Source organism: Brachyhypopomus gauderio, chromosome 2 (genome assembly GCF_052324685.1).
Source record: "Brachyhypopomus gauderio isolate BG-103 chromosome 2, BGAUD_0.2, whole genome shotgun sequence".
Classification (NCBI taxonomy): Eukaryota; Metazoa; Chordata; class Actinopteri; order Gymnotiformes; family Hypopomidae; genus Brachyhypopomus; species Brachyhypopomus gauderio.
In genome coordinates, this window is record NC_135212.1 from 27,428,366 (window position 1) to 27,456,048 (window position 27,683).

At 40.9% G+C, this 27,683-nt stretch overlaps 4 protein-coding genes across 15 annotated transcripts in view; 2 read left to right on the plus strand and 2 right to left on the minus strand.

The window, feature by feature from the left end:
* Nucleotides 1–6,774: 6,774 nt before the first annotated feature.
* Nucleotides 6,775–9,201, plus strand: cimap1b (ciliary microtubule associated protein 1B). Of its 2 annotated transcripts, none has more exons than XM_076993013.1 (7): nucleotides 6,775–6,948; nucleotides 7,516–7,633; nucleotides 7,738–7,941; nucleotides 8,134–8,235; nucleotides 8,599–8,720; nucleotides 8,826–8,966; nucleotides 9,059–9,201. In XM_076993013.1, the coding sequence occupies exons 2-7, from the start codon at nucleotides 7,522–7,524 to the stop codon at nucleotides 9,149–9,151; spliced, it is 774 nt and encodes a 257-aa protein (XP_076849128.1). In that variant the 5' UTR covers nucleotides 6,775–6,948; nucleotides 7,516–7,521; the 3' UTR covers nucleotides 9,152–9,201. The 2 variants fall into 2 exon arrangements, with proteins under 2 accessions (XP_076849128.1, XP_076849118.1); XM_076993003.1 differs by having other exon boundaries at nucleotides 6,782–6,948; nucleotides 7,504–7,633.
* On the minus strand, nucleotides 9,123–13,271 carry trim35-30 (tripartite motif containing 35-30). The gene is made up of 6 exons (XM_076992989.1): nucleotides 12,746–13,271; nucleotides 11,106–11,201; nucleotides 10,787–11,017; nucleotides 10,668–10,690; nucleotides 10,476–10,594; nucleotides 9,123–10,380 (listed from the first exon to the last, which is right to left on the minus strand). The coding sequence occupies exons 1-6, from the start codon at nucleotides 13,148–13,150 to the stop codon at nucleotides 9,836–9,838; spliced, it is 1,419 nt and encodes a 472-aa protein (XP_076849104.1). The 5' UTR covers nucleotides 13,151–13,271; the 3' UTR covers nucleotides 9,123–9,835.
* Nucleotides 13,272–15,625: 2,354 nt separating this feature from the next.
* rabl2 (RAB, member of RAS oncogene family-like 2) lies at nucleotides 15,626–19,802 on the plus strand. Its single transcript, XM_076993106.1, has 8 exons — nucleotides 15,626–16,207; nucleotides 16,439–16,468; nucleotides 16,585–16,664; nucleotides 16,879–16,958; nucleotides 17,174–17,285; nucleotides 17,382–17,479; nucleotides 18,258–18,341; nucleotides 18,533–19,802. The coding sequence occupies exons 1-8, from the start codon at nucleotides 16,080–16,082 to the stop codon at nucleotides 18,608–18,610; spliced, it is 690 nt and encodes a 229-aa protein (XP_076849221.1). The 5' UTR covers nucleotides 15,626–16,079; the 3' UTR covers nucleotides 18,611–19,802.
* A 23-nt stretch (nucleotides 19,803–19,825) lies between these two features.
* Nucleotides 19,826–27,683, minus strand: part of shank3a (SH3 and multiple ankyrin repeat domains 3a) — a 171,269-nt gene continuing 163,411 nt past the window's right edge. For 4 of the 11 annotated variants that reach the window (XM_076993025.1, XM_076993032.1, XM_076993091.1 and 1 more), the window contains one exon: nucleotides 19,826–24,320. In XM_076993025.1, the coding sequence (XP_076849140.1) occupies nucleotides 23,765–24,320 (556 nt within the window). In that variant the 3' untranslated portion in view covers nucleotides 19,826–23,764. Of the gene's footprint in view, nucleotides 24,321–25,689; nucleotides 25,731–26,579; nucleotides 26,686–26,805; nucleotides 26,846–26,875; nucleotides 27,111–27,683 lie in introns of those variants that run through there. The other 7 variants (XR_013125743.1, XR_013125742.1, XM_076993048.1 and 4 more) reach the window with 7 other exon arrangements.

Here is a 27,683-nt window from a genome sequence, read left to right on the forward strand (position 1 = left end):
AAAAAAAAAAAATAAAATTCTCAGCTTGAGAAATAGATATACTTGTCAGGGAAGTGCAGTCACCATTCCAAATATACGGCACTCGGAGCAGACATCGCAGGATGGATGAGATTAAACTGGTCTGGGAAGATGAGGTGTACCTGTTAGTCTTTAGTTACTTTCCCCATCTTTTTAGTTCATAATCTTTTTTTGCTGCTCCAGAGCAAATGACCATGCGAGTCGAGTCCGTTACTAGCAGCCAAGCTGCCGTGATTGGTAGGACGTGATTGGTAGGAAGCAGCTCTTGGTAATAAGAGGTTAGTGGGTCGCTGGAATTGGTGTGTGGATCGTGACAGCATATCAGGTCAGGCGGGACAGAAGGGCAGATGGAGGGCTTGTGCCTCAATGCAGCGACATCTTCATGGCCAACGAGCAAGACTACACATACCAATTTAGTGCTAAGACACGCGGTGCTGCACTGGGTTCCTCCCCACCATCTCCCCTTGGCTATGAAGGAACAGACTGTGAACGGGATGGCAGGAATCACTGAGCCATCAAGCAGCTGCAGTGCCATGATCCTGAAAAAGAAAAAGGATGATGCCTGATGTCTCTGTGTGGGCTATTGGAGGCTCTGTGCTGTTACTAAGCCCAACTTGTACTCACTCCCACGGACCAATGACATCCAGCTCAGTGTGGCACATCCCACTGTATCTGCACAGCTGAAGAAACACCAGACTCTGGAAGTTCAGTCATGGTTTTGTAATGCATCACCCTCGTCTCAATGTTTAATGAAGAGAGTGCTTGCTGGTGTCCCCAATGATTGGTGCATCGTTCATTTAAATTGTGTGCTGGTTGATGTGCAAAAACATGGAGACATTTCAAGTAGGGGGTACTGTGGGGATTTTAAAAATGTATTTATATTTGTGGAAGTGCAGGCCCTCTAACATCCTCTAGGGGTGCTGCAGCTGACGCCACACCTGTACCTCCCATGGCCCTGTTCAAGTGCTCAACTTTTGTTTTGTTTTAGTTTTTTGGAAGAATATTCCCAGATTATAAAAGTAGTAAACTTCCTTCAGCGTCCTCAGGCACATCATGAGTGGAGCTGGAATGACCCTTGTGATAATACCGGAGTTTCTTGGGTCGGCCAGAGCCGCTGCATTGCTACACCAGCTCACATTAAAAGGAGCTTCGTTCAAGTGGGATGGGGAGGATCTCTGCCCTCACCTCTTTGAAGCACCAGTGCTAGTGATTCACACAGCAGACGGTGAATTCTTTATGGACACAGACACCAGTAATGAGGATAATGGCGTCACAATAAAAATGACAGTGGGTTGTAGCTTACTATAGTTGGTGCTCGAGTGGACCCAGAGCAAAACTACATTTTGCCATTTCTTCCCTTACCACTATAACATCTTTATCTTGCACACTGATCACAGTTCACAAGTGTGGCTGTTCACTGATGCAGGTTGCTGGTTTGACCATGGCACCACACCAGATGCCTGCAGAGTAGTGCTGCCTCTCTCACTGACCATGTGCCAACAATGAATGCCAATGTTGTCCAAGTCTCGAGGAGATATCTGGCAGCTGAGAGGTGTTCTGCCACTGATGCCTCCGCCCTCTGTGACAGTGGGCTTGAAGCTGTGAGGAATTCTGCTGTATACTGGAGGAGGATGAAAAGATCTCTTGTGTGCATGGACAACTTCAGGTGGGACAGATACTGAACTGGCTGAACTTATAACACATGGCTCCTCAGCAAAGGCACTTCATGCTGACTCAGCCAGTCTGTGGTTGCACAACGGGCCTCTGTACCATCTGAGGGAGGAGTTATCTGGGAAAGCCTGGGAAAAACTGCTGAGAAGATGAGCAACCAGATGAGCTCCATAGCAAGTAGGGGTGTAACTTCAAGTCGACAGTCATGGCTGAGGTAAGCTCCAATGTATTGGTGTTCACCAGATTCAGGAGCCCTCCCAGTGCTTGGCTGTGAGCTCAGAACATCCATGGAGCTCATATCTGGTGGCTCAGCAGAGCTGGATGGGGAAACTGTCCAAGATGAGATACACCGAGGGCATCTGTCACCAGTTCTGTTTGGATTTGGAGCTGTGCCCTCACCTTCAAAACAACATATCCTGGGTTGTCTCCTTTGCTTATGATTAATAATAACGACAATAATAATAATAATACATATCACTATCGTTATTATTTTTCACTGTGATGAGAATAAAATAATTTACATAATTGTGATGTGACTATATATAAATTAATTGATATAAATTATGGAGGTCTTCTGGAGGTCAAAATTACATTTTGAGAAATTGGGACAGGATGACTTGAAGTGAGCATGTCAGAGCAAGCAGTAGCACAAGTGCAGGTTTAAGCCAGAATGGGTTCAGAACTCCCGTTGCACAAGCAGATTTGAAATGTCATACCACCTGTAGCAATTCTCCACACACCATGTCACAGGAGCATTTAATTCTGTCCACGATATTAACAAATGGCAACAAATAAATACATTTGCAAGCACCCTTTAAATTGGACACGTTTGTGCTATATTGAAGTGAGGATAATACATGTGCTCCTGCAATAGGAGCCGGTTTGAGAAGGATTCCAAACTTCCTGTGTCACAAGCCCCAGATGTGACGACCCACCCACTTAATGAGTGCGTTTGTCCATTCAATTAAAAGTTGTAATAAATGCATGTGCACCCTAAAAATGACACCCTTAAAAATGAAACCCTTATTGTGCTGTAGAACCAGTATAAGCATGAACAGCACCTTAAATTAATCATTCAAGGACCCAGTGGGACTAAATACAAATTGTAAATGATCATAAGATTTACGGAGGACAAGTTTAACTATCAAATGTACTTAAATGTAAAAAGAAAAAAATTACATAAATGCACTCAAACTTTGCAAAGTAACCACCACTACAACTTTTCCCAAAACATTCTGGTAACAAACACAACTGCACTAGGAGTAGTTTTAAAGAGTTTGAAATGAATTCAAAAATATGATAATTTGAAACACATGTTAAAACTAATTTAAATCTCGCCTTTCTACGTTATATTAAATTGTCACACTTTAAGTCAACCAGGTCACATGTATACACATATATATTGACACTTATTAGTTTATCACACCACACAGAGTTGCATGAATATGGTGGGCGAACATAGGACTGTTAAATGAGTGTTATATTCTATGATTTGTCAATGCCTTTGCAGTAATGTGTTTATGAGATTATCTTCACATGCCTTTAAAGACACAAATGCTGTCAAAATAGGTAAGTTATTGTATGATGGCTGATGAGATAACAGATTTATGCAATATATCTTTAATGTAGACTGATAATTAACTAACTTGAACCCTAGATCATTACCAGGAATTACCAAAAACGGTCCAAATGTTAATGTTGGACAGCCTTATTACTAGTGGAATAAATCTCAAAATGTGGGTAAAATTAAATGACCAATCCTTATTTGGTGGCTATCAAATACAGTTTTGGGAAAATGTCAAATTTATAGGTGATAATGCTAAATGTATGCGTTGTATGTATTGAGTCTAAAATATTTTTGTCTTGCCTCTAGCTGTGTATTGACCTAGCAATGAGCTAAAGTCATTAGGAAATGTAATGGGTGTAAGATCTATGTACGGATCAAGAGACCTCACTCCATTCAAACGCGCTCACAGATCAACCTGGTATATGACTTTACCAGGCTGATGGGCTCCCAGTTATCCCAGTACCCATGTATGCACATGTATCCACTTTCTCTGTAGGCTGCTGACAGCCCTCGCTCATGTGGCCAGTTCTCCAGAAGTTCAAGGGCAAATGGAGAGGAAGGCGGCCATTACGGTGGGCTGTGAGGAACACACTGGTGCTGCAAAGGTGTTTGGCTACAAAAGGAGGGGGAAGACTCCTGTGAGTCTGCCTCTTGGGACAAGGCATCCAGACGTCCAACGCTAAACAAGTGAATCAGACATCAGCCAAATTACTCTGAATACGGTGAGAACCCATCGGATCCTTTTTTCAGTCAAATTTGAAACAAGCTAAACAGAGCAAACAAATTTTCAAAGAAAGACATCTGAACATAAATCATATATTTCTCTAAAAGATATGAACACACATTCTATTTTCCCCTGGAAAACAAAGTAATAATGAAAATAGTCTAAGTATGAACACTGTCCACATCCAGCTAGGGTTGCCACCTAGGTTCAGACAAAAAACAAGGACACTGTCATACTGACATGGGGGGGGGGGTGTAAAATGGACACAGCGAGGAAAAAAAGACAGATTTAAAGTATGCAGATTTAAACAGTCTAAATAGTCGTTTGAACTAACCTAGTGAAAACCGGGACATTAAATGAATTTTTTTTTGCCGAGACCGAATATAGGAAATTAAATTCATACAGCGCTTTACAGCATTTCTGGATAATGACAAAGTCTGCAGGGGAATTATCAGTAATCTAAGAGATCAGAGATTAACAGATCGTGCCATCGATGTCATGGGAAATGAGTCCAAATGTACAACAGATGGTTACACACTGATTCCCCCATCAAGCCCGCTTGTGTATGAAAACAGCTCTGCTAAGCAGGAAACATGCACGAGTTACCCAACAGACACACGTGTGCGGAAACGAAAGTAGAACATGAGGAAGAATCAGGCTCTGTTCGAAATAGACTACTACATACTGGATACTGCATACTGGACTCAGTATATACTGGATACTGCATACTGGTCCTCGTAGTAGTATGCAGTACAGTTTGCGATATGCGACAAAAGCAAAGCATACTACGGGGTCATGTGAACGTAGCGTTGCATGATGGGATGCAGTACACCACGAAGATAGCTCTGTTCGCGTACTGGAATATTTTGCGGAAGTAGTAGGTCATCCGGGTATGTTTCGCGTACTGGAAAATTTAATTTTGATCACATACTGCATACGGCATACTGATTTGGTGCTCGATCAGTACGCCAGTAGTATGTAGTAGGCTATTTCGAACAGAGCTTCAGGCTCCAATATGGAAGTGATCGTACCTGTAGTTCTAAAAGGGCTTCTTGTCCCTTCCAATTCATTCAAATAACATTATTTCCAAATGACTTTGAACATAATTTATATGTGGAGAGCCTTCAGCAGGTATTCCCTGGTATATAGGGGAATGCTGGCTTCTGAAGATACATGCTAATACATGCATTTAGTTATGCTTCTCAAGCTTCCTATAAATTACACACCAGGAAAAGTGTCGTTAGCCTCGAGAGTGGTTGCCAAAGTGATGGCACAACAGAACCCCCCCAGGAGACAAAACCCTTCAGAGGGTTGCACATTGCACTCCTTCAGGTTAGACCACTTCTCTGAACATTCATTCACCGTCACATAAATTAAGCAGAAGGCAAATCTACACTCAATCACCTAACTTGCTTTCAGGAAACTCATTCAACATAGTTTATGAGCATAAGTAATGGCATTTACGTTTTTTTTTTTTTTTTACAAAACAAACACTTTGTCATGGTCATGTCCTGTGACCAGGGGGACTTCAATTCCCAGCAGGCACAGCGACCTAGACGCCGCTCTCACTCGCCGGAATATTAAGTCACCTGTTCCTCATTAGGCACAGGATACTTAAGACTGTTGCTCTTTGTCTGTGGTTGCGTATTGGTTTTGCCAAGGCTTTCCGCCACTTACCTGTCCAAGCGTCCAATCTATTATTGTATATGCTGAACTAATTCTTTTTTATTCTTCTCAAGGATCTCAAACGTTGAGTGGACATTCCTGATTTGTGTGCAGCTTTCAGTTATGTTCCAGATCTCCGGCCCATATACTCCTTATAGGGAGGATTTATCTTTATCTTTATTTGTCTTTGTTGTCAGAATAAAGTCTTCCATCACTAATCTGCATACGTCTGCCTCCCTATCAGTCATAGACCCGATGTCACTCCCTCCTAAGTCTCCTGAGTATTGCAATGCTCCAGTTTCAAATCCATTCAGGACATAATAGATAAATGTTTTTCTGATTTAGTAGTTGTATCCGTGCTTCCTGTGGTTTAGAAACATGCAAGGATTATGTGTACAGTGTCCACAAATGTCTATTTACTGTCATCCCCCAGGATGAACTGAACATCAGTGCATATGGGCCGTGCTGGCCACGGAGACACACCCAGACGTTTTGAGTGCCCTAATGTGGATCTGGCTAGAAATGCTCAAGGTAGTGAACGAACTGGACTAGTGCTGGACCTCAGCAGTACACCAGCATAGAAATACGTGTGTATTATAATGCCTTTGTGAAAGTTCTTACAATCATGCATCCATAGGTTGATAACGTTGCTTGCGGGTGTGGGCAACATATCAGGAGATGTAAAAAAGAAAAGTTGGAAAATCTCTAAATATTACAAAGAATTAAAAAAATGTACAAAGATTTAAAAAATAATGTTTTTTAATGTTGTAATCTTGCTCTGTGTGACAGCTTTACATAGATCAGGAATGCCACAGTGTCCTGAAGGTGCTCAGGGCTACAGTGAGAGAGCAGCGACAGTGTACCCACAATCCCATGGATGAACGCAAACCAGAAGACTTATTAATACACTCTAATACACACTAATACACCTAACACACTTAAAATATATTTAAAAATAAATAAAACGATTTTAAAAGACAGTGTTGCCGTATTTGTTGATTAAATAATAAGTGATCTTTGCGCGATAGGCCTTTTAATAGTGGCCAGTACAGATATGAACCTCACTGGCTGGAAAAAGTACTGAGTTCTTAAGGAAAATAGACATTAATAAGGTATAAAAATGTAACCTACGATTTACAGGTTGGCTAGTTGTGTGTTCACATATCTTTACTGGTATGTCATTTTGGTCATTCCGAACTACCTTGGTGACATGTAGTCATAGTGATGGAGAAGAAAACAAGTTAAGAATCCACATCATTGTGCTCGTCCCACTACAGGATCAAGATTGACCCGCGGACTAAAGGTGCGCTCAGATTGCCAGGTTTTTGTATCTCTTTACTGTTGTGCCACAGCTAACATGGATTTTACGGTATGACCTCGGTCAGGGTTAAAATAGAAGCTGGAAACTGATTTAAATTTGTCCATGAGTGCAGATGAGTAACTAGCTAATGTTTGGACTCGACGACAATGCTGAGTTTCGAGCCTGTAGGCTGACAGTTTGCGAGACATATTTGTTTGTGGCATAGTTAGGTGCATTATGGTATCTGACATGATCATGACTGACCAGTGTCTTAGACCGCGAATATATTTCTCGGAGCGTCAGCGTAGTCCTGGTCCGCCCCACGGGTAGCTGGATCTGGTGGAACTACGCACAGCAATCGCGTTGCTCCGACAACACCGTGTTCACTGGTGGACCATTTACAGTTACATAATAATGTAAAGAAATCTCAATTAAACCGATATTCATAGCTGTCTAGTGACGTCTCTACACTGTCAAGGGTAAAATCATATTCTGGTGTAAACAAGTTTTAATAAATAGGAATTGGGCTTGGAATGGCTAATTATAATTATATTTTAGTTCTGTATACAGATAACTATGCCAGCCAGTGATGTTTGTGTTGGTTCCTGGAGGCCACACAGGCCAAGAGGAGCTATTGCTGCTCTGTACAGCAGTCCAGGGCCTAAATATGCTCTCCCTGGAGCTACAGGTAAACCATCTAGTGTTTAACAATACAGCAGAAAAAACAGCTTTAGAATCTAGTAACCTGTATTTTCATATTACAAAATCTATCTGTAATTTTTTGTTAATCAGGTTTAAATGATCATGACCCACGCAAATGGAAGGCTCCTGCATACAGTTTTGGCTCTCGCCATCGACAGTTCAGTCTCAGCTGTTCTCCAGGACCGGGCTACCTTGTACCCTCCAATATTACCAGAGTTGGGCGTGATGGCAGTCCCGCATACTCCGTGTACAGCAGACCCAAAGACCTGCAGCTCTTCCAGACCCCTGGGCCAGGTTGGAACATGAACACAGGGTTATTTATATCTTGTAAAATGTGGTCATACATGTGCAATATTATGTATAACTATTACATTGCAACTTTTATAAGAATTTTCTTATATAGGTTTGGTTCTTTTAGACAGTACAGTTGTCTCAAGAAAACTCATGAAATCATCATGTAGTAAACTAGATTTTTATGTTTTGCAGGGCGATATTGCCCTGAGAAAGCAGGCAAAACTACATATTATTCTGCTCCTGCATTCTCGCTGTCATCCAGGACCAAAGCATTCCAGAATGACCAAACACCAGGTAAACACTGCCTGTCAAAACAATACTACACCAGGTAAACTACATGAGGTAAATGCTAGCCGCAGAACAGTGTGTTACTACTCCAGGTAAATGCTAGTTCTCAGAAGAATACTACACCAGGTAAACACTATATCACAGAACACTACCAAGAGAGTAAACACTATTTCTTAGAATTTTTTTCACTATTTTCTCAGATTAGAAAATAGTGCTTGGGCTGTGGGGTTTTAACTCCTATCCCCATTTAGTCTCTGGTTTTAACTCCTATCATACACTCATTTAGTCTCTGGTTTTAACTCATATCATACACTCATTTAGTCTCTGGTTTTAACTCCTATCACACACTCATTTAGTCTCTGGTTTTAGGGCCTGCTGCGTATATGCTGCCCTCAGTGTTTGGCCCAAACACAGTGAATAAATTATCAGCCCCAAACTTCTCTCTTATTGGCCGTAGCAAAATAGGCAGCTTCCATGAAGACCTGCAGAAGGTGAGAACAAACTGTGGAAGACAACGCAGTAGTCCAATAACCACCACTTGTTTTTCTTGTAAAAGGCATTTTAATATCAGTAATACGTCTCCATATTTCTCTTAGACTCCGGGTCCAGGAACCTACAGGGTTGTGGATCCAAATGTGTACAGAAGCAAACCCCCCCAGTTCAGTATGACTGGCCGTAATGGCATGCCTGGTGACACAACCAAGAAACCAGGCCCAGGAGCTCACCACCCAGAGCTGGTCAGACAGACACAGGGACACACATGTATGCACGCATCATAATGTTAGTTTAACTGATCTTTGAAAGACCAATTGCATTTTTGTCTTCATAGGTGACCATGACACTACAGAAAGCCCCTGGTTTCTCCTTTGGTATTCGTCACTCTGAGTTTGTTGCCCCACTGATTGTGGACATCTCAGATTAACTCAGCTCTCTGCTTCATCTCAAAATAAAGAATCTTTCCGTTGTGCAGCAGAGATGTTCACTGTATAATTGTGAAATGTTGTGATCTAAACAAGAACATTCAATTATTGGCAAGTTCTTGTGGACTCTTATTGTCCAGTTTTACCACTTTGTTGGATGGGACATTTCCAAAATACATGGACATGATAAAGTTCTGCTAGCTAAACAACTGGAGCAGTCTGTTCTGTTACAACTGTCATCTATGTCTATATTGTGGAGTGAATTTTATATACACTATTATGAACATTATGGGGAGATGTAATGTAAATAATCATCGGTACACAGTCAAGATTATTTTATTGATATTTTTAGATATTTGTAGACATGAGATGTTTGTTATTCACACTTATGCTTCCCGTAGTCACTGAAAACAGCAGATCACACTGTGCCATAGTAGACCACAATGATTTCTTTGATCATTTACCTGGATTTGTTACAATTCAGGAACACATTGCATACTATATAAAATATCTGTTTTTTATATAAATGGTTTTGTGTACTTTGATTTTTAATACTGCACAATCCATTTGTCTGCTATGTCTTAGATTACTATTATTTCAACAGTCTTGAAATACCTAAAAAAACATGCATTTTATTTTTTAAAATAATAATTTCATAAAAGATCTAATGAATTATAATATCATTTCTAACTGGGCATGTGAACTGTCACTGAGGACCTTCCTGGTATTATCCTAAGAGGATGAAGTTTACAGTGGCTGTAAAAGTAAGGGAAAACTCTTTCAGCGAAAGCATATTTGAAAATATGCAAGCAAGTATTTCGCCCTGAGTCCACAAAGGTCACTTTGCCCTTATCATAGTCCAGCTGAACTCTGACCTTCTGCAGTCTCTCGCCAACCCGCAGCACGGACAGGATTTCTGGTGAGTAACCTTTCCCATATTTACCATTAGAGAAACCGACATACCATAGCCCGAACCGTGAGAGGTTCTCTCTGTGCTTGTACACAGACTCGGAGATCAGTCCCACGGCCCATCCCGTGTTGTCTCCGACCTCAACCTCCCACCAGTGAGTCCCTGAGGTGAAGCCTTCTGAGCCCAGGACAGAAGCATAGCCTTCAAACCTCTCAGAGTTAGCAGGAAGCGACTGACGCTCGCTGCTGCAGACCACAGTCGTCAGATCATCCGACACCACGAGGTCTGCGCGGGCAGTGTTGGGGTCTAGAACCACAGGGGCTGACAAAGAGAACGGGTAGTTCTGCATTTAGAAAAATCTAAAGTGCATTCTTTTCACATTTGTAGGGGTTTGGGGTGATATGCGCGGTACTCACTGTAGTGTATAATACTGTGCATCTTCTCCAGTACTTGAAAGCTGAGGTTACCCAGGTGCTTTGCCACATTGATCAGTACATCAGAGAACTTCTCTGGTTTGTATAACTTGGCTTGGGTTCTAGAAGAATATTTAGCAGTCAGGGAAAGATGAAGTGAAGTGAGAACAAGTGAAAAAAACGACCAGAACTCACCTTTCTACTGAAGTCTTGTAGTTCTGCAAAACAGCAAGTTCATGTTAAATGAAGGAGAATCAGACATGCACAGATTGTCTCTACACTTTAGTGGTCTAGATAAAGATGATGGTCTTCACCAACAGAAAGGGCAAGTCCTCCCCTGCAGTCTCCTCTTCAGTGGCTTTGATGACGTCCAGGAGAGAAGATATCTGTGCTGTAATCTTCTCAATCCTCTTCTTCACAGCCTGGCTCCTCTGGACATCTTCAGCCCTCAGTGCAGCTATCCTGGATGCCTCTTCATCCCAGAGGAAGTTGTGGAGCTTCTGAAACTCACTCTTAATTTGAGCTTCTGCTTGTTTGGTCTGCATCTAAAGGGAGATCTCCAGAACACAACATCTATATAACATCTGTATTGACACAGAAGCAGCTGTGTGGAACACATCACAAGCTCATCACCTTAATATGCTCTTCTGTGTCAACATAGGACTGTTTGAAGTCTTCATACAGCCTCAGCTTCTCATGTAAGGGCTTCAGTTTCATCTGAAGCTCTTTCTACACCAGGAGAGACACAGAAGTATTACATAATGTGTAAAGTCCAGTTCAAAATGATGACACACAGACACAGACATACACAGACACACACATTAGTCACATTTTTAGCATTCATTTTTCTGTTTAAGGTTCTTTCTGATGCTGCTTTGCTTTCACTGACAATTTTATTGCATTTGACTTTATTTAACTTTAACTTCTACTACAACTATTAAAGCTATAATAAAAACTGACATTGTGATATGTACCTAGTAGAAACATCTATTTACCATCTCATGTGCATGTGGTAGAGTATGTCCTTGTAACATTTATGACAACATGACACTATTGCGTTACTGGTTTTTAGTAACATTCCTTTATTTTTGTTTATGTAGTTTCAGTAGTTTTTTGACTACTATAGTATGTTATTTTGGTTTTAACGACATGTAAATGTGCCATATTTGTCAATTGTGATTTTTCACTGCAATCGATATTTGTCCTCCACTTTTAGCCATGTGTGCAATTAGAACACACATAAACACACTCTAGTGATTACTAGGGGGCTGTGGTGAACACGTGTGGTGCAGCCCTAGCCCGGCACCCAGGGAACAGTTGGGGTTAGGTGCCTTGCTCAAGGGCATTTCATTCATGGCCTCAGGCCTGGGATTCGAACCCACAACCTTCTGGTCACAAGACCAGTTCCCTACCACCAGACCATGACTGCCCCCTATGTCAGACATGACACTATGACTGTCACAATTAGATCTTATTTCATACCAGCAAGCTGGTAGAAACTGAATGCGTGTTGCATCTGTAAGGTATCTGGTAAAGCGATTATTGTTCAGTACTTTATGTTTTTTTTTTTAAGATTAAAACTCACTTTAGTAAGAATATTGGCTACAGCAGCCTCTACTCTCCCTTTCCATGTAATGTTCATGTTCACTTCAACACTGGAAATCTGCTCTCAGTGGACTAGAAATATTTAAAGCCCTCCACTATAGTTAAAATGCTTTCTTGAATTAGTTGTATCTTTTTTTTTTATCAAGAAATTGAGTAAAGTTTTTCCAAAATCATATACCTTATATTTTGTTCCTGTTTATCTATAATTAAATTATAGAATTGTGGCATGACTGTACTGTTTTAATTATTTATTTTTGAGAGTTTGTTATTATTTTGTGTTTTGTTTTGTGTTTTCATTTAAACTTCTGAACATGGCCTAGATTTGCCAATTATCTGGGCCTGCATTGCTCAAGAGTGTCATTAATATTACACTGTCAAGAAGCCTGCATCGAAACACAGGAAGCCCATTAGTCTTGGAGAACTTGTTTGACAAGACTGCTCTCATGTTTGAACTTCCCAACCTCTTACACATCCAACCCGTTCAAGAATGACTGAAGATCACAAACCTCATGTGATGAACATTAGCACGGACGTCTACAATATGAACATTCTGATTTTAAAATCACTTAAAATTATGGATAATGTTTATGTTTTCTCTCTTAAGCCCTGACCAAAAACATCTGTTTTCCGAAAATTCGCACAGGCTCAGTGGTGCGCAGCCTCCGTACCTTCAGATCTCGTGCCGCGTCCTGGATGGAGCAGAAAGTGTGTGTGCTGTGGGCTCGGGAGTCGGTGCACATGTGGCACACGGGCCTCTGGTCTTTGGTGCAGAAGACGGTGAGGGCCTGGCTGTGCAGGCTGCAGATGCCCCCCATCTCCACGGAGAGCCTCCGGCTGCGTTCCCTCAGCACGGCCTCACACATGCTGCGCAGGACGATGTTGGAGGGGGGCGAGGCGCTGGGGGACACGCTCCTGCAGATGGGACACTCCAGAGCGCCCCGCTGGTCCCAGAAGGTGCGCAGGCAGCCCTTGCAGATAGTGTGGGAGCAGGCTAGGAGGATGGGGTCTCTGAAGATGTCACAGCACACGGGGCAGGAGAAGTCCTCCTCGGTGAGGGAGGGTCTGGAAGCCATGTTCTCCTGTGTGGAGGTAGCTGGGTGTCCGCGAGGGAGGCAGGTGGAAGCTCAGATCCTCTCTGTGCCTATTCCCCTGCTGCCCTGTTTTAACCAGACACTGCAGCCAGAACTCATGGAACTGGGGGCGGAGCAATTGTGAGTGATGCAGTCGAATGTTGACACTATTTTTCCCAACAGGATGTAGACAGTAAAATCTCAGCTGTTCACATTACTGCTATGAAACCAACAGACTAACTAACAAAACAGCTAAACGTGCAACACCAAGTCAAAGCAAACCCTTAAAAATGATATGATAAAAGTAATATAGTATAAAGCTATTATAGGTATATAGTATAAGCTATATATACTATATAGTATAAGCTATAAATCTACTCAAGAACCAAAATGTCTATTAAATGTGTAAGTAATTTAATTATTGTGCAATGCATTACATATATTTTAAATGTACCTTATTTATTTACTTTAAAAATATTTACCTTTTTTATTTGCTCAACTAAAATGGTTGTTTAATATATAAAGTAAAAAAGAAGGTTTTAACATCTCAGTACAGGAATGTTTTATATGAGAAAGTTTTAATACCTGGGTCTTTAATATTTATAAGTAACCACATCTTTAATAGTGAAACACAGCACTCCTGTTTCCTGAGCCAGAAACTACTACTACTTGCCTAATGATATGGAATGTAGAATATGTGGACAAGGGACATTGTTTAAGAATGACAGAGTCAGATAAAGGGCCAAGATAACATGATTAATGTGCATTCCAATACCTAGCATATAGCTCATTTGTACAACAAGAACTTTTGTCCCAGAAGGCAACCTGGAGGATAGTGGGAAATTATTTTTAAAAAGTAGCCAAGTTGACTTAGGCAGTAAATGTGGCAGACTGTAATATTGAGATGTTAAAATTCTAACCTAAGCACATATGCAGAATTACTAAGCATTCAGCTGTCATGTCTCTTGCAGCCTATCAGTGTTCAGGATCACTGTGCTAGTGGCACATGCAGTTCATTAATCACCTTCGTGGCACTTTTACCATGAACTTATATTCTATTCCTTCTGCCTAGAGTTTGTTTAGTCTTACCATTTTCCCATGCAATAGGAACCTATATGGTTGTATTTACGTCCTAGCATAAATTTTACGCTGATCGACCTTTAACCTTTAACCTGGGCTAGGACCAAGAGTTAGTCTGGCCGTGTTTTGCTTTGATTCCCTTCTTGTTGAAAGTTATGTGTTTTTTTTTGTTTATTTATTACACATATAACGCATTGTTGTCACCTGTCCCGTCACGTCTCCCACTCCATACATCTCTACTTAGTGTAGCTACGTTCCTGGATTACAAGCCGTGCAGCTTTATGAGGGCCTTTGCCCTCTTGGCACCCATTACCAGCCTATTATAATACATTCATTAATCCCAAAGGTTATTATTGAGAACATTATAATTCCCCAAAATGCTTAAAATAAACAGGAAAAGTTACATTTGAAAATTCTTTTGAAGGACGATTGGACGATTGAAATATTTTGAATATCACTGAAATCCAACTATGTCCTCAAACATTCTGAATAGGCTGGAGGTAAAGAAGATCAGCCATGATATATATATATAATTCTAAGTGAATTACCAATTATATTAGTCTTAAAGTATGGAGTTTCCCTCTTTCCCAGACCAGATGGATTCTGATCCGGTTCCGGTCAAGCTTTCTCTTTTTCAGAGAGAGTTGTGGTTTTATTCTAGGGCTTTCAACTAAAATCCATAATTTTAACATCCCAAATCCCAAGACACAATATCAGAAGGAAAATGTCACTGAATTTCATGCTTGTCAGGTCCTCAGAAATGACAGCATTGGGTGGAGTACTGTTGGTGTCTAGGATCACGGGCACTACACACAGAGTGGAAAGGCGGACATTTAATAAACTGCATTATTCTTGTGGAAAAATGTTTAGTTTCTCTACCCACACTAAATAGTCAGCAGGTAACCACTCTCTTCTACTCTCTGAACTTCAGGTCGAAAGACAGCAACCTTTAATGTCCAGCATTAACACTTGTTACACCTTAAAGTAACATTATAGCATCCTAACAGAGATATAATTATAGTAAGCATAATGTATATTGGAGTATGTGGATAATATATCTCTATGAATCAAAACATCAAAGACTCCTGTTGTTCATCTTAAGGTAATAGCTTCAATTTCCAATATGCAGACTACAGAATGTCTTACAGAATGAGCCAAGTTCTCTGCCTTGCCTTCCTAACAACAGCCTTCAGCACAAAAATGCTTGTGGCCTGTGTTTGAAGAATCTTGTTCTCCACACCAGGCATGGATCATTTTCATTGTGCTCCCAGAATTTCTGGAGACACATTTTTTTAATCTTACAAGAAATACACACAGAACAAGAAAATTCACATTATGAAGCATAATTTAATTGCACCACTAGAGGGCGCCCGGACGATGAATATTTCTATTAGCTCTAGTAAGCGTCGCGTTGCATAGGAACAGCCAGTTGTATTACACGCGTACTGCTAGTTAGCTGGTTAGAGAAAGAAATATGTGTTGTCATTAATAAGCACAAGTAAGGCGTTCCCTGTTCGTTAGCCAGTGACTAAAGTTCTGCAAAAGGCTTTAATGTGTTGAGATTATCTAACACTCGTCATTAATACAAGCCATAGCCAGCCGGTTATCTTAGCTGTCTAGATAACTAGTCTCGCCGAAATTATCACTTAGCTAGCCAACTTAGCTGCATCCGCAGAACTTTAACAAAGTGAAATAAAACGCAACCTATTAGCTATCTAGTTATATACGTCTAGGAGCGCCCATTATTAGCTATATTTTCTATTTTGATTTTTTAAAGCAGTTGCTTTCTTGGCGCTAGCCAGATAGCTAACAGCAGGCCGGGTCTTCTTAGCGGTAGCCCGTGAGTGCCCGGATGCTCCCGGGGATGGCGGGGCACGCGAGCGTGGGTCCCGCGCTGCAGCAGCGCGCGAGCGACGCGTACGACTCCGACGAGCGCGTGAAGATCATCTGTCTCGGGGACAGCGCGGTGGGCAAATCCAAGTAAGTTCTGGCGGGATGCAGTGGACCGCCACAGCGGTGCTGGCCCTGCGCTGGGTGTCTAACACTCATGATGCTGCCAGGCCTCCTTATCTAGATGATAAACACGGGCGCTTCTGTAACTAAGTGCATTATTAAGGAGTATCGATTTGACTCGACTATCTGGCCCGAAACAGCTGTCTTAAAACAATATTTAAATGTTTGCTCTTTAACACGTTTGCTTTTGCTTTTCAGGTTAATGGAAAGATTCCTTATGGATGGGTAGTATCCTTTAACAGGGGTATTTGAGCAGTTTTAGAAGCAATCTGTCCGTTTTCCCCTACTTTTTTGGTTAAAGCGTGTTATACTGGTGACTGCTGGTTTCTTAGCGCGTCCGTCAGTGTCCCGCAGCAGCTGTCCACCTGCGCCCTGACCCTGTATAAATACACCACCACCATCAACGGGAAGCCCGTCCTAGTTGGTAAGTGGAACGGGGATGTTTGTCTGTGTTAATACGGAATGTGCATAATGTGGCATAACGTTAGACCAGAGCACGTGAAATACTTTAATTAAAGTGAGTTAGAAAGTTTTGGTGTTTTTTTCCACTTCGGATTATTAGATCCATTTCAAATTATTGTCCAACATTTCTTAACAGATGTATTTGTTTTTTGCTTAAAATTGTCTTTCCATATCAGATTTTTGGGACACAGCTGGTCAGGAGCGATTTCAGAGCATGCACCCTTCTTATTACCACAAAGCACATGCGTGTATCATGGTAAATTGCTTTCAAAATTACAAATGCACTGTTGTGACTCCACCATAGTGGTAGAGATGATGGTCAGTTTAACAAAAATTTATCAGGTCATATTTTAAATATAATTTTTGCTCAGGCCACTGATGCATATCCAAGCCTTAACAACTGTACGTATGTATTAATACTCAAATAAATGAGCAAATAAATAAGTTTGTTTTTGTCAAAATTCTACATAGGTCTTTGACGTCCAGAGGAAATTAACATATAAGAATCTTTCAAACTGGTATAAGGAACTGCGAGAATACAGACCAGAAATTCCATGTCTAGTGGTGGCTAACAAAATAGACGGTGAGGCAGACTTAGAATTTTTGTCATGCTTTGAATTTTTGTCTTTCCTGTTATTGTGTTTTGTGTCATAACCTTATTCTTTTTCTTTCTCAAAAGCGGACATGAGGGTTACACAGAAGAGCTTTAACTTTGCAAAGAAGCAAGGATTACCTTTTTACTTTGTATCTGCTGCTGATGGTACCAATGTGGTCAAGGTGAGATTAAAGAGCTTTTAAGCATCTTTGCTTTATTTTACCCCAGTTTTCTCCCAGTGTCTCCAGTTCCACCCCCTAGTTCATTCTCTCCCTCATCACACGACGGCACCACGCTGGGAAGGTGAAGGCTAGCATGTGCTTCCTCTGATTCGTGTGCAATTTGCAACCACATCTTTTTGAGCCACCAGCGCAACGTTGTTGGATAGCTCAGCACATCTGGAGCAGAGCCACAACCACCAGCTCCGCCCATCTTGCAGGCGAATGCTCAGATTGGTTGTTGCCAGTACCATGTTAGGATCGACCATTCAGGCCACTCAGAGAGCAAGTCCAGTCCTGCTTTCTTCAGGTCCTGCTAAGGATGGCAAATATACTGCTGCAGACTGACCCAGCACTCACCTGACGATGGGGCTAGTGCATAGTCTGCTGAGCTAGTAGACAGGCATTTTGTTATAATGACAATTTATTACATATATGACCGCTTTAATTTAGACTGTTTATTTCCTTGAAATTCCTTGAGCTGTTGCATTTAAACAACAAATCTCCTCGTATGCAGATGTATTCAAGATGAAAATGAACACCCATTTTCCTCTGGAATAGATTTTGTAAACAGTAGTTTTTCATTGTTCTTAGCATTCTGTTCAACCGGATTTAATTTTAATTAGGAATTAATTAATTTAATTTAATTAGTTTCCATTTCAATTAGTTTTTGTTTTTAATTTGCCTATATCCATTTGATATGAATGTTTTAATACATTAATGGGCATAAATTTGTTTTCAGGTTTTTAAAGATGCCATTAATATGGCCTTGTCTTACAAGAAAAACTCCAGCGACTTCATGGATGAGGTCATGAGAGAACTTGAGGTGTGTGTATGTTCTATTTCTGAGAGACTGCTGCTGTGCTTTAATGAGAGAGAGAGTGAGAGACTACTAGTGTGCTTTAATGAGTGAGAGAGAGAGTGAGACTACTGGTGTGCTTTGAGAGTGAGAGAGAGTGTGAGACACTACTGATGTGCTTTAATGTAGTAAATGATGCTTGTTGTTCTTCACTGCAGAACTTTCAACTGGAGAGCAAAGAAGACTCTTCTGATAAAGGGGAGAAGTGTAATGAGGACAGTACGGATTCGGCTTGATCACCGTGTTTCGCTGTAGTAGCTGTTATGGTGGTAGCTGTTATGTTGCATCGACAAACTATGTTTTGGGATCATGGTACTGTTAAAATCATGGCTGCTCACTAACTACCCTGGAGAGATCAGTAATTGATTCCAGCAACCACTAAGGATGAAGATCTACCTCAGACCAGTAATAGATCCCACGGTATACTACATTGAGATTCTGTATGGAATAGCCTTCTAAGCACTGAATGCACATTTTGTGTCAAGTTTTTATTTATTTTATTGTAGATTTTTTTTTACTTGAAATTGTATAAAACTGCTAGATATTTTATGTTCAGTGGTGTATTGGTATTTCACGTACAAATCAGGTTCTGGAAGTAGATCCTTTGGGAAAAGAGTTGGCAGCCATTACGTGAACACCATGTGTGAATGTATTCGAATATGTAGAGGTGATGTGAGGTGAGAATACAGTCTTCATCACCTGTGATACAGCAGTTGAAATCTGTAGTACCAGTAATGCTATCAATGTTTTTCATTCTGATGAAGACCAGTGGCAGGCAATCAAATTATTCTAGTGAAGCAGAGGGAGATGGTGGGTTGAACTAGTCTCTGGGTGTGGTGTCCGTATGGATGGCGGGTCTCATTTGAAACAATTTCCCCTGTCGGTTGGTAGATGTATGTAGTTGAACTTTTTAAGTCTGTATGCCTAGTGCTTTACTGTGATTATTATACCAGTGGCCCCGCTTATCGGTGTCGACCAGCTGTGAAGAGGACACATGTTTCTGTGTTGCAGAGATGCTGTGTCATTTGAACCCGAGGCTTCCATGTGAGTGGTCTAAAATATCAATCGTTAGCCTACACGTCACTGTACTATATGTGCACAGTGGAAACCCACTCTGGCTGCTTGACTCTTTGTTCATGCATTTTTGTATGTGCTTCAAATGTTGCAGTTCTTGAGTATTTTCTGTCTAGCTGTATGGGAGCAGTATAGCCAGAAAGCTAGTTCATATGCTTAGGCTAATTAATAAGATGAGACATGGTGAGACTAGTTCAGAGTCATTTAAATTAGTGTTTACAGCAGTACATTTTATTTTTTTCTTCCTTGTCTATAATGTAGTATTCCATCTCCTGTAATCCAGGGCTCACACTAAGAAAAGGCTTGAGAATAAAAGTTGTTTCATGAATAAAAAAATACACCATGTGAAAACAATGATGCCTTGAGCACCGGGGCACTGCAGTTCTTACCATTTTTATTGTGCTTTTGGTGGTCAGAAAACGAGTGACAGCTCTACAGAAGATTGCAATGTGAATGATGTTTTATTTCACATCCCTCCCAAACATTTTTTGTTCAATATGGTTAAGTCACAAGAGGAACCGTCTGTAGTTCTCCAGTCCTTCTCTTCCTTTGTAAGGTAGTAAAGCCCTCATCTGTCTTAACTGTATCACTGGAGAGGAAGAGGAAGATGTCTGTAATGCAGTCAGCCACTCAGAAGCTCATCAGACTTCAGCCAAAACAGACGAATAAAAGCAGAAAAGAAACAGGTTCATAAAATGCCAAAAAAAAAAAAAGAAATCAGCTCTGTTCAAGGTTAGTGTTATACTTTACAGAACAAAAATCTTGTCTGACATTTACCTGAAAAAGAAGGTGAAAAAAATTAACTAGATAATGAGATGTAGTCTGGATTTCTCAAGATTTCCAGGAGGTGGCACCATAGTGCTGTTTCTAACAGCTTTAGAGCTCAACAGAACTAGTGTCAAGGAAAGTCAAAAACTACGTTTTTTGGCACATTGTTCTTTTTTCTTTTCATCTTTCACTTTTTAATTACTAATCACTCCATACAGACACAAGCACAAAAATAAAGAGTACGGAGTACGGAGAGGGGATGAGCTGAGGTGGAGTACGAATATGGCAGACCAAGGGTCAGAAAGGACACTGACGGTGACTATAGCTCAGGAGCTCCAATAGGCCTGTAAAATTCAGAGCTGAGCAGAATTACATTAGTCACATTTATGTTACTTTTTCTTAAGAAGGGGCCCTATACAAAAGACAACCCTGTATCATCCTTACATCATGCGTGTGTGTGTACAATAAGGTACACTAATTTAGACAATATGGATACAACCATAATTTATTTAATCTAGAAGCTGGTTCATCATATCCAAATTACAATTACTGAACCAAAAATGATTTGAGAAGAGTGAATTTCAGGATTAACTTTAATCTAAAAGCAACTCTTGATGCATATTTTCAAGTTTCACGTGGGTTGAGATGTAAGCAAAGTGCTGGTCAGTAGCGGAACACACAAATGTAAGTCACAGTTTTATCAGGGTCCTGATTCTAAATCAACACAGAGCTTTTTCTCTGCCCCTCCTAGCTTCCAATGGCCTTAACCCTTTGGATAAAATAAAAGCATTTTAGAATTCAGGTCTATGATTTTGTTCAGTCCTCACATCATCCCACAGGATTCTCACTTGGGGAAGTTCTGTACAAGATAAAAAAAAAAAACCTCACGGCTGGAGTAGGCTTTAAGGGGGAGTTGACGAGTTCTCTTACCCCTTTTACCTCCATTAGACCCTTTCAGGTAATGCACACATTGTCATTCCATATTAAGCAAAACCTTAAGGTTCCTTCTCCAGCCATGATGTCATCAAAGATCACTCCAAAGTGGAGAAATGAAACGAGAGCACTTTGGAACTTGAAGCCGGACTGATGTAATGACGCCTGTCCTCATACAGCCCGTCAGGTGGGCGGAGAGCAGTATGGGAGAACTGCTCTCAGCCGGACCTGGACGGTGTTCATCCTTAAAGAACACAGCCACCAGGGCTTTACAACACTGCACTGGGGGTGGCTCCAAAATGCTTAATCAGAAATGTATACCGACGTCTCGGCTGTCCTTGGCTGTCCATGTCTGTATTCACTATGAGTGTTTATGTGGCTTGGTTAGCTACTGTCCATTTACTTTTACAGAATTTGAATGTCAGTTCATTTCGCTCTGATCTTTCTTGGGTCCAAATCCATTCTTCCTTTCTTCTACTTACATTCTATAAGACCATAAATATGCAGTAAATAGACCACTGGTATAAAGAGATTTGCTTCTGTGTATACATGTGTGAGTTAATGATAATCTGAGTTAAATATCAGGTGGGTGTTCCTGGAGGGAGCATCGTGTGATGGAAGTGTAGAAGTGAGAATAGATGGCTTGAATGCTAGCACCTTGGTTTGTGCAAATCATCCCCAAACTCGGTCCATACAAAGAATAAAATCTTTTCACCTTTTTCGACAGGTGGTTAACTATGCATATATGCCAAACATTCATATATATATATATATATATATATATATATATATATATATATATATATATATATATATATATATATATATATATATATTTTATGATTTTTAAAAATTTATATGAAAACTATCATATATACATTGCTTATGATTGATATAAAAAGCAAATTATTTTGTAATTTGTCCATATATACAGTTGTACGTTTTGAAAGGACAGTTATTTCAGCTTTTTTTAGTTATTCTAAATTTCAAACTAAGTTAATAAAAAGTATTCTAAGCATTATATTTCACAAGCTACAAAATCTACCTATGTTTGGGTTAAACAGTAAACAAACAAACACAAATAAATAAGCTCAAACTCCTCAGACGCTTCAGTGCTTGGAGCTAGAAGCCGAAGCTACTCTGACTCACATTAACCGCTGTGTAGTGGCTCAGAAAATCTCTTACAATTACAGATTCTGTCTTCTGCTTTCTTTTGTGAAACCTTCGTCATCTACCAGTAGCATGCAGCTGAACTACTAGGTATGGAAAAGATGTTTCTTGTCCCACAGTGGCCCCATCACAACACACGCAAACACACATGCACACTGTTGTTTATTGCGTAGCTCAAGTCATATTTTTAGCCAAATTAAAAGTACTTTGAAGACGATGGTTTAGACTTTGGGTAAAATTTCACATGGAGTTTTACTGTGCGTTGATTTGTTGACAGCATCACCGAGGAGATGCTGAGCACTTTGTAATGTGTGTTTGTGTGTGTGATAGAGGGACCCACTCAAACACAGCTCAAACATAGTGTCCACTGTGGGACGCCCCATTTGTAGGCGGAAGACCAGGTTTTCGCTAAAACCATAAAACCACAGAACAAAGCAAGAGAAAAGAGAATGATAAAATGCACAGATCTGATGTTTGTACCTTGTGATGTCATGTCCCATGCTACAGTACATAAAAAGATGATCATTAGGAAAACCAAACAAAAAAAAAACATTTTCAACAGTGTTTTTTTGTCTTTATATAGAATACCATATATAAGTTTTATATTTATGACAAAATGTTATATTCATATATCTATATACTTTTCTGTCAAATATATATGTATATAATTGGTAAAAATGAGTAATTTATTGATGGAATAAACATCCTCTACAGGAGAGAGACAACTGCACTTCTGCACAGTTCAGCTCATCTTTTCTTTAGTCTCTCTCCTTTTTCAACACTATGTAAATACATTGAGATTTCCTATCTAATGTCATATTCCATTGGGAACCCAAAGGAAAGGTCTGATTATGAAAAAGCCACTAGTGTTGGTTTAACATTCTCCAGATATATTATGTTCCTTAGCCAGAATGGGAGTGGGACAGGTAGAAACGAACCCAGCCAAACCCACTCTGCTCCTCCACTTCAGAACATATTCTGAAAGGCAACTGGACTACCCTCTTCCTCCGCTCTTCAAACAGATTGGAGAACCCTATGTGGTCGAAAGCGATAGGGTGAAGGTACCAAATGTGAAGGAAATACGGAGGAGAGGGTGATTTTCATGTCCAGTTATACAAGTCAAACCTTTACTGATATTGTATTCGACATGGTGTTCATGCAACTTACAGCCCCACTCAAATATGAAGAACCTGTCAAAATGGCTGCCGGTAGTGACATAGGAATGGTTGGGCCCACACTGCTACCAAAGAGATGGGGATTACTTTCTTTGAACCAACAAGATTCAAGGACTGTATATTACTCCAGAATCACAAAAAACACACACAAAATAAAGAATTGAAAAAGTCTGGTCAAAAAAACAAAAACAAACAAACAAATATAAAAACAAAATAAAAACCAAACGTTTCCTGTGGTAAGACTAGCTACAGGCAGGGTGGGGTCAAGGGTCAACTCTCCAGCAGCTGTTTTAGGGCCCGCTCGATGTTCATTCGATGGCCGACACGTGTCACGCCCAGCTCGGCGAAGTCATCCTTAGTGAGGGCAGGGAGGTGCGAGCCCTCGATCTCATGCTCCTGGAACCGCTCGCGATGTTCGGCTAGGTTAATACTGGCCAGCCAGTCGCCCACGTCGTACTTATTCCACAGGTGGAGGGGTTTCTGGTGGAAGGGGCGTAGAGTCAGCAGCGGGGTGGGCAGGCCGGGGGAGGGGGCGGGCGAGGGGGAGCGGCTCCGGGCGCTGGAGCTCCTCATGACGAAGCGGACCTCTTTGGGCTCGTGGGGCAGGCTGAGGCTGGAGGATTTGAGGATGGTGGGGGGTGTGGTGGGGGAGGTAGCCAGGCCAAAACCTCGGATGGGTCCGAGCGGGTCCGAGCGGTCTGGGGAACCAGAGCCGGGGCTGGGCGTTCGACGGGTCACTGGGTAACGGCTGCCTGGCCGGATAGTGTAGGTGGTGCCGTAGCCTCTCTGAGAGATGGTGTGGAGTTCACCTAGACTGCTGAAGAGTCTAAGAGAAAGAGAGAGAAATAAAGAGAAGGGCAATGGAAGGGGAAAAATGAGGAAACGTGAAAGCAAGAATTAAGTTTGTGTAGTAACACAGGAAAGAGCCAGATGAGCCCATTTCTATTCTATTCCATTCTATTCTATTCTGTCTCATAGTGGCTCTTTCCTGTAACATCTAGTGTTCATGATTCATCAGTCAAGCCAGTTAAGTCAACAGAGGTAATTTAATGGGCTAGAGATGTGCAAATGCAATACCACTATGTTAGTGAGAAATTTACTTAATGTGTTTAGCCAGAACACAAGCCAGAGTCCCTATAGCCCCTCAGGAGCAAAGAGGACATCTACACAGCCTGGTCAGATGAATGTTGGTCGTTTAGTGAAAAAACAACAAAAAAAACAAAACACCCAGCAAAATCCCAAACAATTTAACATAAGATGGAGAATCTCCGCCTTCTAGAAATGGAAATCTAGTTTAGGCTCCTAAGCATACCTAGAACATCACCTCCCACTATCCCAAACACTTCAAAGCAAACTAATTTAGAAGAGCATACAAGCAAGAACGTGGACATTCTCATCTAGTAAGCAAGATGCAGTAACTTTATAACTGTGAAAAAACTCCTTGCAATTTTTCTTAAAGATGGGAGGGGTATAAAATTATTCCCAGACTGAAATGTTGGCCCCACTGGACAATTATATATCGTTTTCACTAATCCTCACTAAAGTGGTGAAAATGACATTTTTATTCTGCAATAAATTCATGGGTGTAAATGTAGAAAAAATTGAAAATAAAATGACTAGAGTTGAATGAATAGAGTGACATGCATTATGTGAGATGCCCACAGACCTGTTTGTCTGACTGAGTAATGATGTCTACACAGAGAGAGCAAAGCAATGGCAAAGAGATAAAAAGTTCAACCTGCAAATGACTCAGATATAAAACAATATATATGCAGATATGTCTCAAAATATATAATGTGACTGACTGCTTGTCACACACTGAATGTTTCCCAGTGATGACTAATCACAACACTCTGTCTGTTATTTGCAAAACTGTTTGTCTGTTTTAGCACTGACCGCCTCACTGTTGGCATTGTCATTTAGCCAGAAAAATTGAACCCTGGTTTGTGTTTCGCTGAGAACAGCCACTTCACTGGCCCTTCAAATGACGCTGAAGGACCAAAGAGGAGGCACTGAGACTCTCAGAGACACATAAGTGTGAGCACAGACACTAACATGACTCAAATGAGAGAAGCCAGGGAGACTCGGGTAGGCGGGGCAAGAGTGTGTGGGCGGAGATACATCAGAGCATGGGTTGTCTGGATAGGGCTAGGGCTAGATACGGGAGGGAGATGAGATGATGCATGCGCACTTACACAGGTGCCCCGCCCTCCGGGACTTAGCCTCAGATTCAGCTCTACACAGAGCAGCGTGGCATGCAGAGAGAGAGACAGAGAGAGCAAGCAAAGAGAGACAGAAAAAAAGAGACAAATAAGAGTGAGAGGCAATGACAAACAAAGCGGTTGGTTAGCATCAGTCCATGAGAGCAGAAATAGACAGGCACTTCACATCAACAATGTTAACCAAAAAAAAAGCCATATGACAAACCAACAGCTGGCCCCAGACATCATTATATGCAGTGTTATATAATGTATGTCTGAGTCTAGGGTCAGGTGTTGTAACTGCAAATAAAAGTGAACGTAAAAGCATAAATAAACAAATAAGTGTACAATGTATATTACAGACATGAGAGTAACGTTGTCCTCAGACACATGCTGGATCAGTAAGTGCTGTGAATGGTCCAAAGCCCAGCAGGGCGGAGTTTAACATGAACTCAAAGCCACAACTGTGAGCAAACACTGGCTCAGGCATGAATGAGTGAGAACCAGACAGGAAGTGACTGATGCTGATGAGGAAGTGAGGTCATCTTCACCATATCTTCATCATATCCTTTACCCACACACTGCTGGCCCTCTGTGACATCACACACACACTCTGATATTGTACTAATATTGATGAGGTTTAAAAAAAAGTGGGACAGGTTGAGGAGATGTAATTATTGAAGTCTGAAAATTGAAATCTGTAGCTGGAGTTAAAAGCATCCCAAGTGGGAAATCAAAGGCAGAGACTTTGCATGCCTCCAGGCCTTCTGTTACCATGTGAATACCCCCAGAGCAAAGACAAAGCCACAATAACTATCCCCTACAAAACATAAGGGGGGAATTATGTGGAGAATTCTACCACCTGTGTGAAAAATAGAACATACCTCTAATGTCATGTAGAACATGATCCTGGTTAGATATGGGATATGACAGGTCCGATGACATGTAACCTGTTTAGGGATTATCCAGGGGGACAAGGCAACAGATGACCTGGGAAATATGATTACTAAAATCAAAATGTCAGCAGAGGCTGTTCCTTTAATGTGGGATTAGTAGATAACTTAGTAGATAATGTCAGATGGGAGATGATAGGAATGGTGTTTGATTTACCCTAAGCTAAGGGTTACTCGCTTCCATGTTCTTGTCAGATCTGTAGAAATATAAAGGGCTTCAGCTGTATTTCAGGATATCAGCAGAAAAAAAAAACATTTTTAACAATAAAACAAGAACATAAAATATTTTACTACTGACCATTGTGTTTGAAAATATCTACTCGCATGGCTGTAAGATATGACTCTACAGTGGACTAGCCATGCCAAGTTTCTAAAGGTTCTACAGCTCAGCTAAGGGACCAGCAAGTTTCCTTTACTTACCAGTAAAAGCCTTGAGCGTCGACATACTGCTGAAGCTACACACTTCTCAATGAAACAAAGCAATTTGAACATTAGGCTTTAATATCCCCTACAGAGCAGGATCCTACTAGTGACTGTACATCTATAGACGATCTGGTCATTAAGAATGGAGAAGTGTGTACCTCTCCTGTCCATATACTGGACTGTACAATTTGCACATCATTACTGTATGCAAACAAAGTTCAAATCACTGCTGTTTATAACAGGACATAACTGTTTCTGGAGTTAGGGGTCCACATGTCGATTTTGGGTTTGCACCTGTTTCGGTTTGCACCTTTTCGGTTTTAAGGCAAGCAGTGTTGCCTTAGAGAAAAAACAGGTGAGTCATAGCAATTGTGATGCGCTAACATCATTAACTGGCAGCTCAGGCAATATCAACTGCTGATACTGATCTATGAAAGTATTGAATATCATCAACCACCATTAAACTTCAACTGGCATTAAACTTCAACTGGCATTAAACTTCAAACTTTGATTCAGTGCTTCCATGTTGTAGGTCTGGTTATTATTGTTGTAGGTCTGGTTATTGTTGTAGGTCTGGTTATCCATGTTGTAGGTCTGGTTATTATTGTTGTA

Excerpts from the sequence above, each read along its gene's own strand:
- cimap1b (XM_076993013.1), top strand. The coding sequence starts at position 7,522 with ATGCCAGCCAGTGATGTTTGTGTTGGTTCCTGGAGGCCACACAGGCCA. Across the intron at positions 7,942-8,133 it reads CTTCCAGACCCCTGGGCCAG|GGCGATATTGCCCTGAGAAA; the intron begins GTTGGAACATGA and ends TATGTTTTGCAG. Across the intron at positions 8,236-8,598 it reads CCAGAATGACCAAACACCAG|GGCCTGCTGCGTATATGCTG; the intron begins GTAAACACTGCC and ends CTCTGGTTTTAG.
- trim35-30 (XM_076992989.1), bottom strand. The coding sequence starts at position 13,150 with ATGGCTTCCAGACCCTCCCTCACCGAGGAGGACTTCTCCTGCCCCGTG. Across the intron at positions 10,691-10,786 it reads AGGACTTGCCCTTTCTGTTG|AACTACAAGACTTCAGTAGA; the intron begins GTGAAGACCATC and ends GCTGTTTTGCAG. Across the intron at positions 10,595-10,667 it reads TACAAGACTTCAGTAGAAAG|AACCCAAGCCAAGTTATACA; the intron begins GTGAGTTCTGGT and ends ATATTCTTCTAG.
- rabl2 (XM_076993106.1), top strand. The coding sequence starts at position 16,080 with ATGCTCCCGGGGATGGCGGGGCACGCGAGCGTGGGTCCCGCGCTGCAG. Across the intron at positions 16,665-16,878 it reads CGGGAAGCCCGTCCTAGTTG|ATTTTTGGGACACAGCTGGT; the intron begins GTAAGTGGAACG and ends TTTCCATATCAG. Across the intron at positions 16,959-17,173 it reads AAGCACATGCGTGTATCATG|GTCTTTGACGTCCAGAGGAA; the intron begins GTAAATTGCTTT and ends AATTCTACATAG.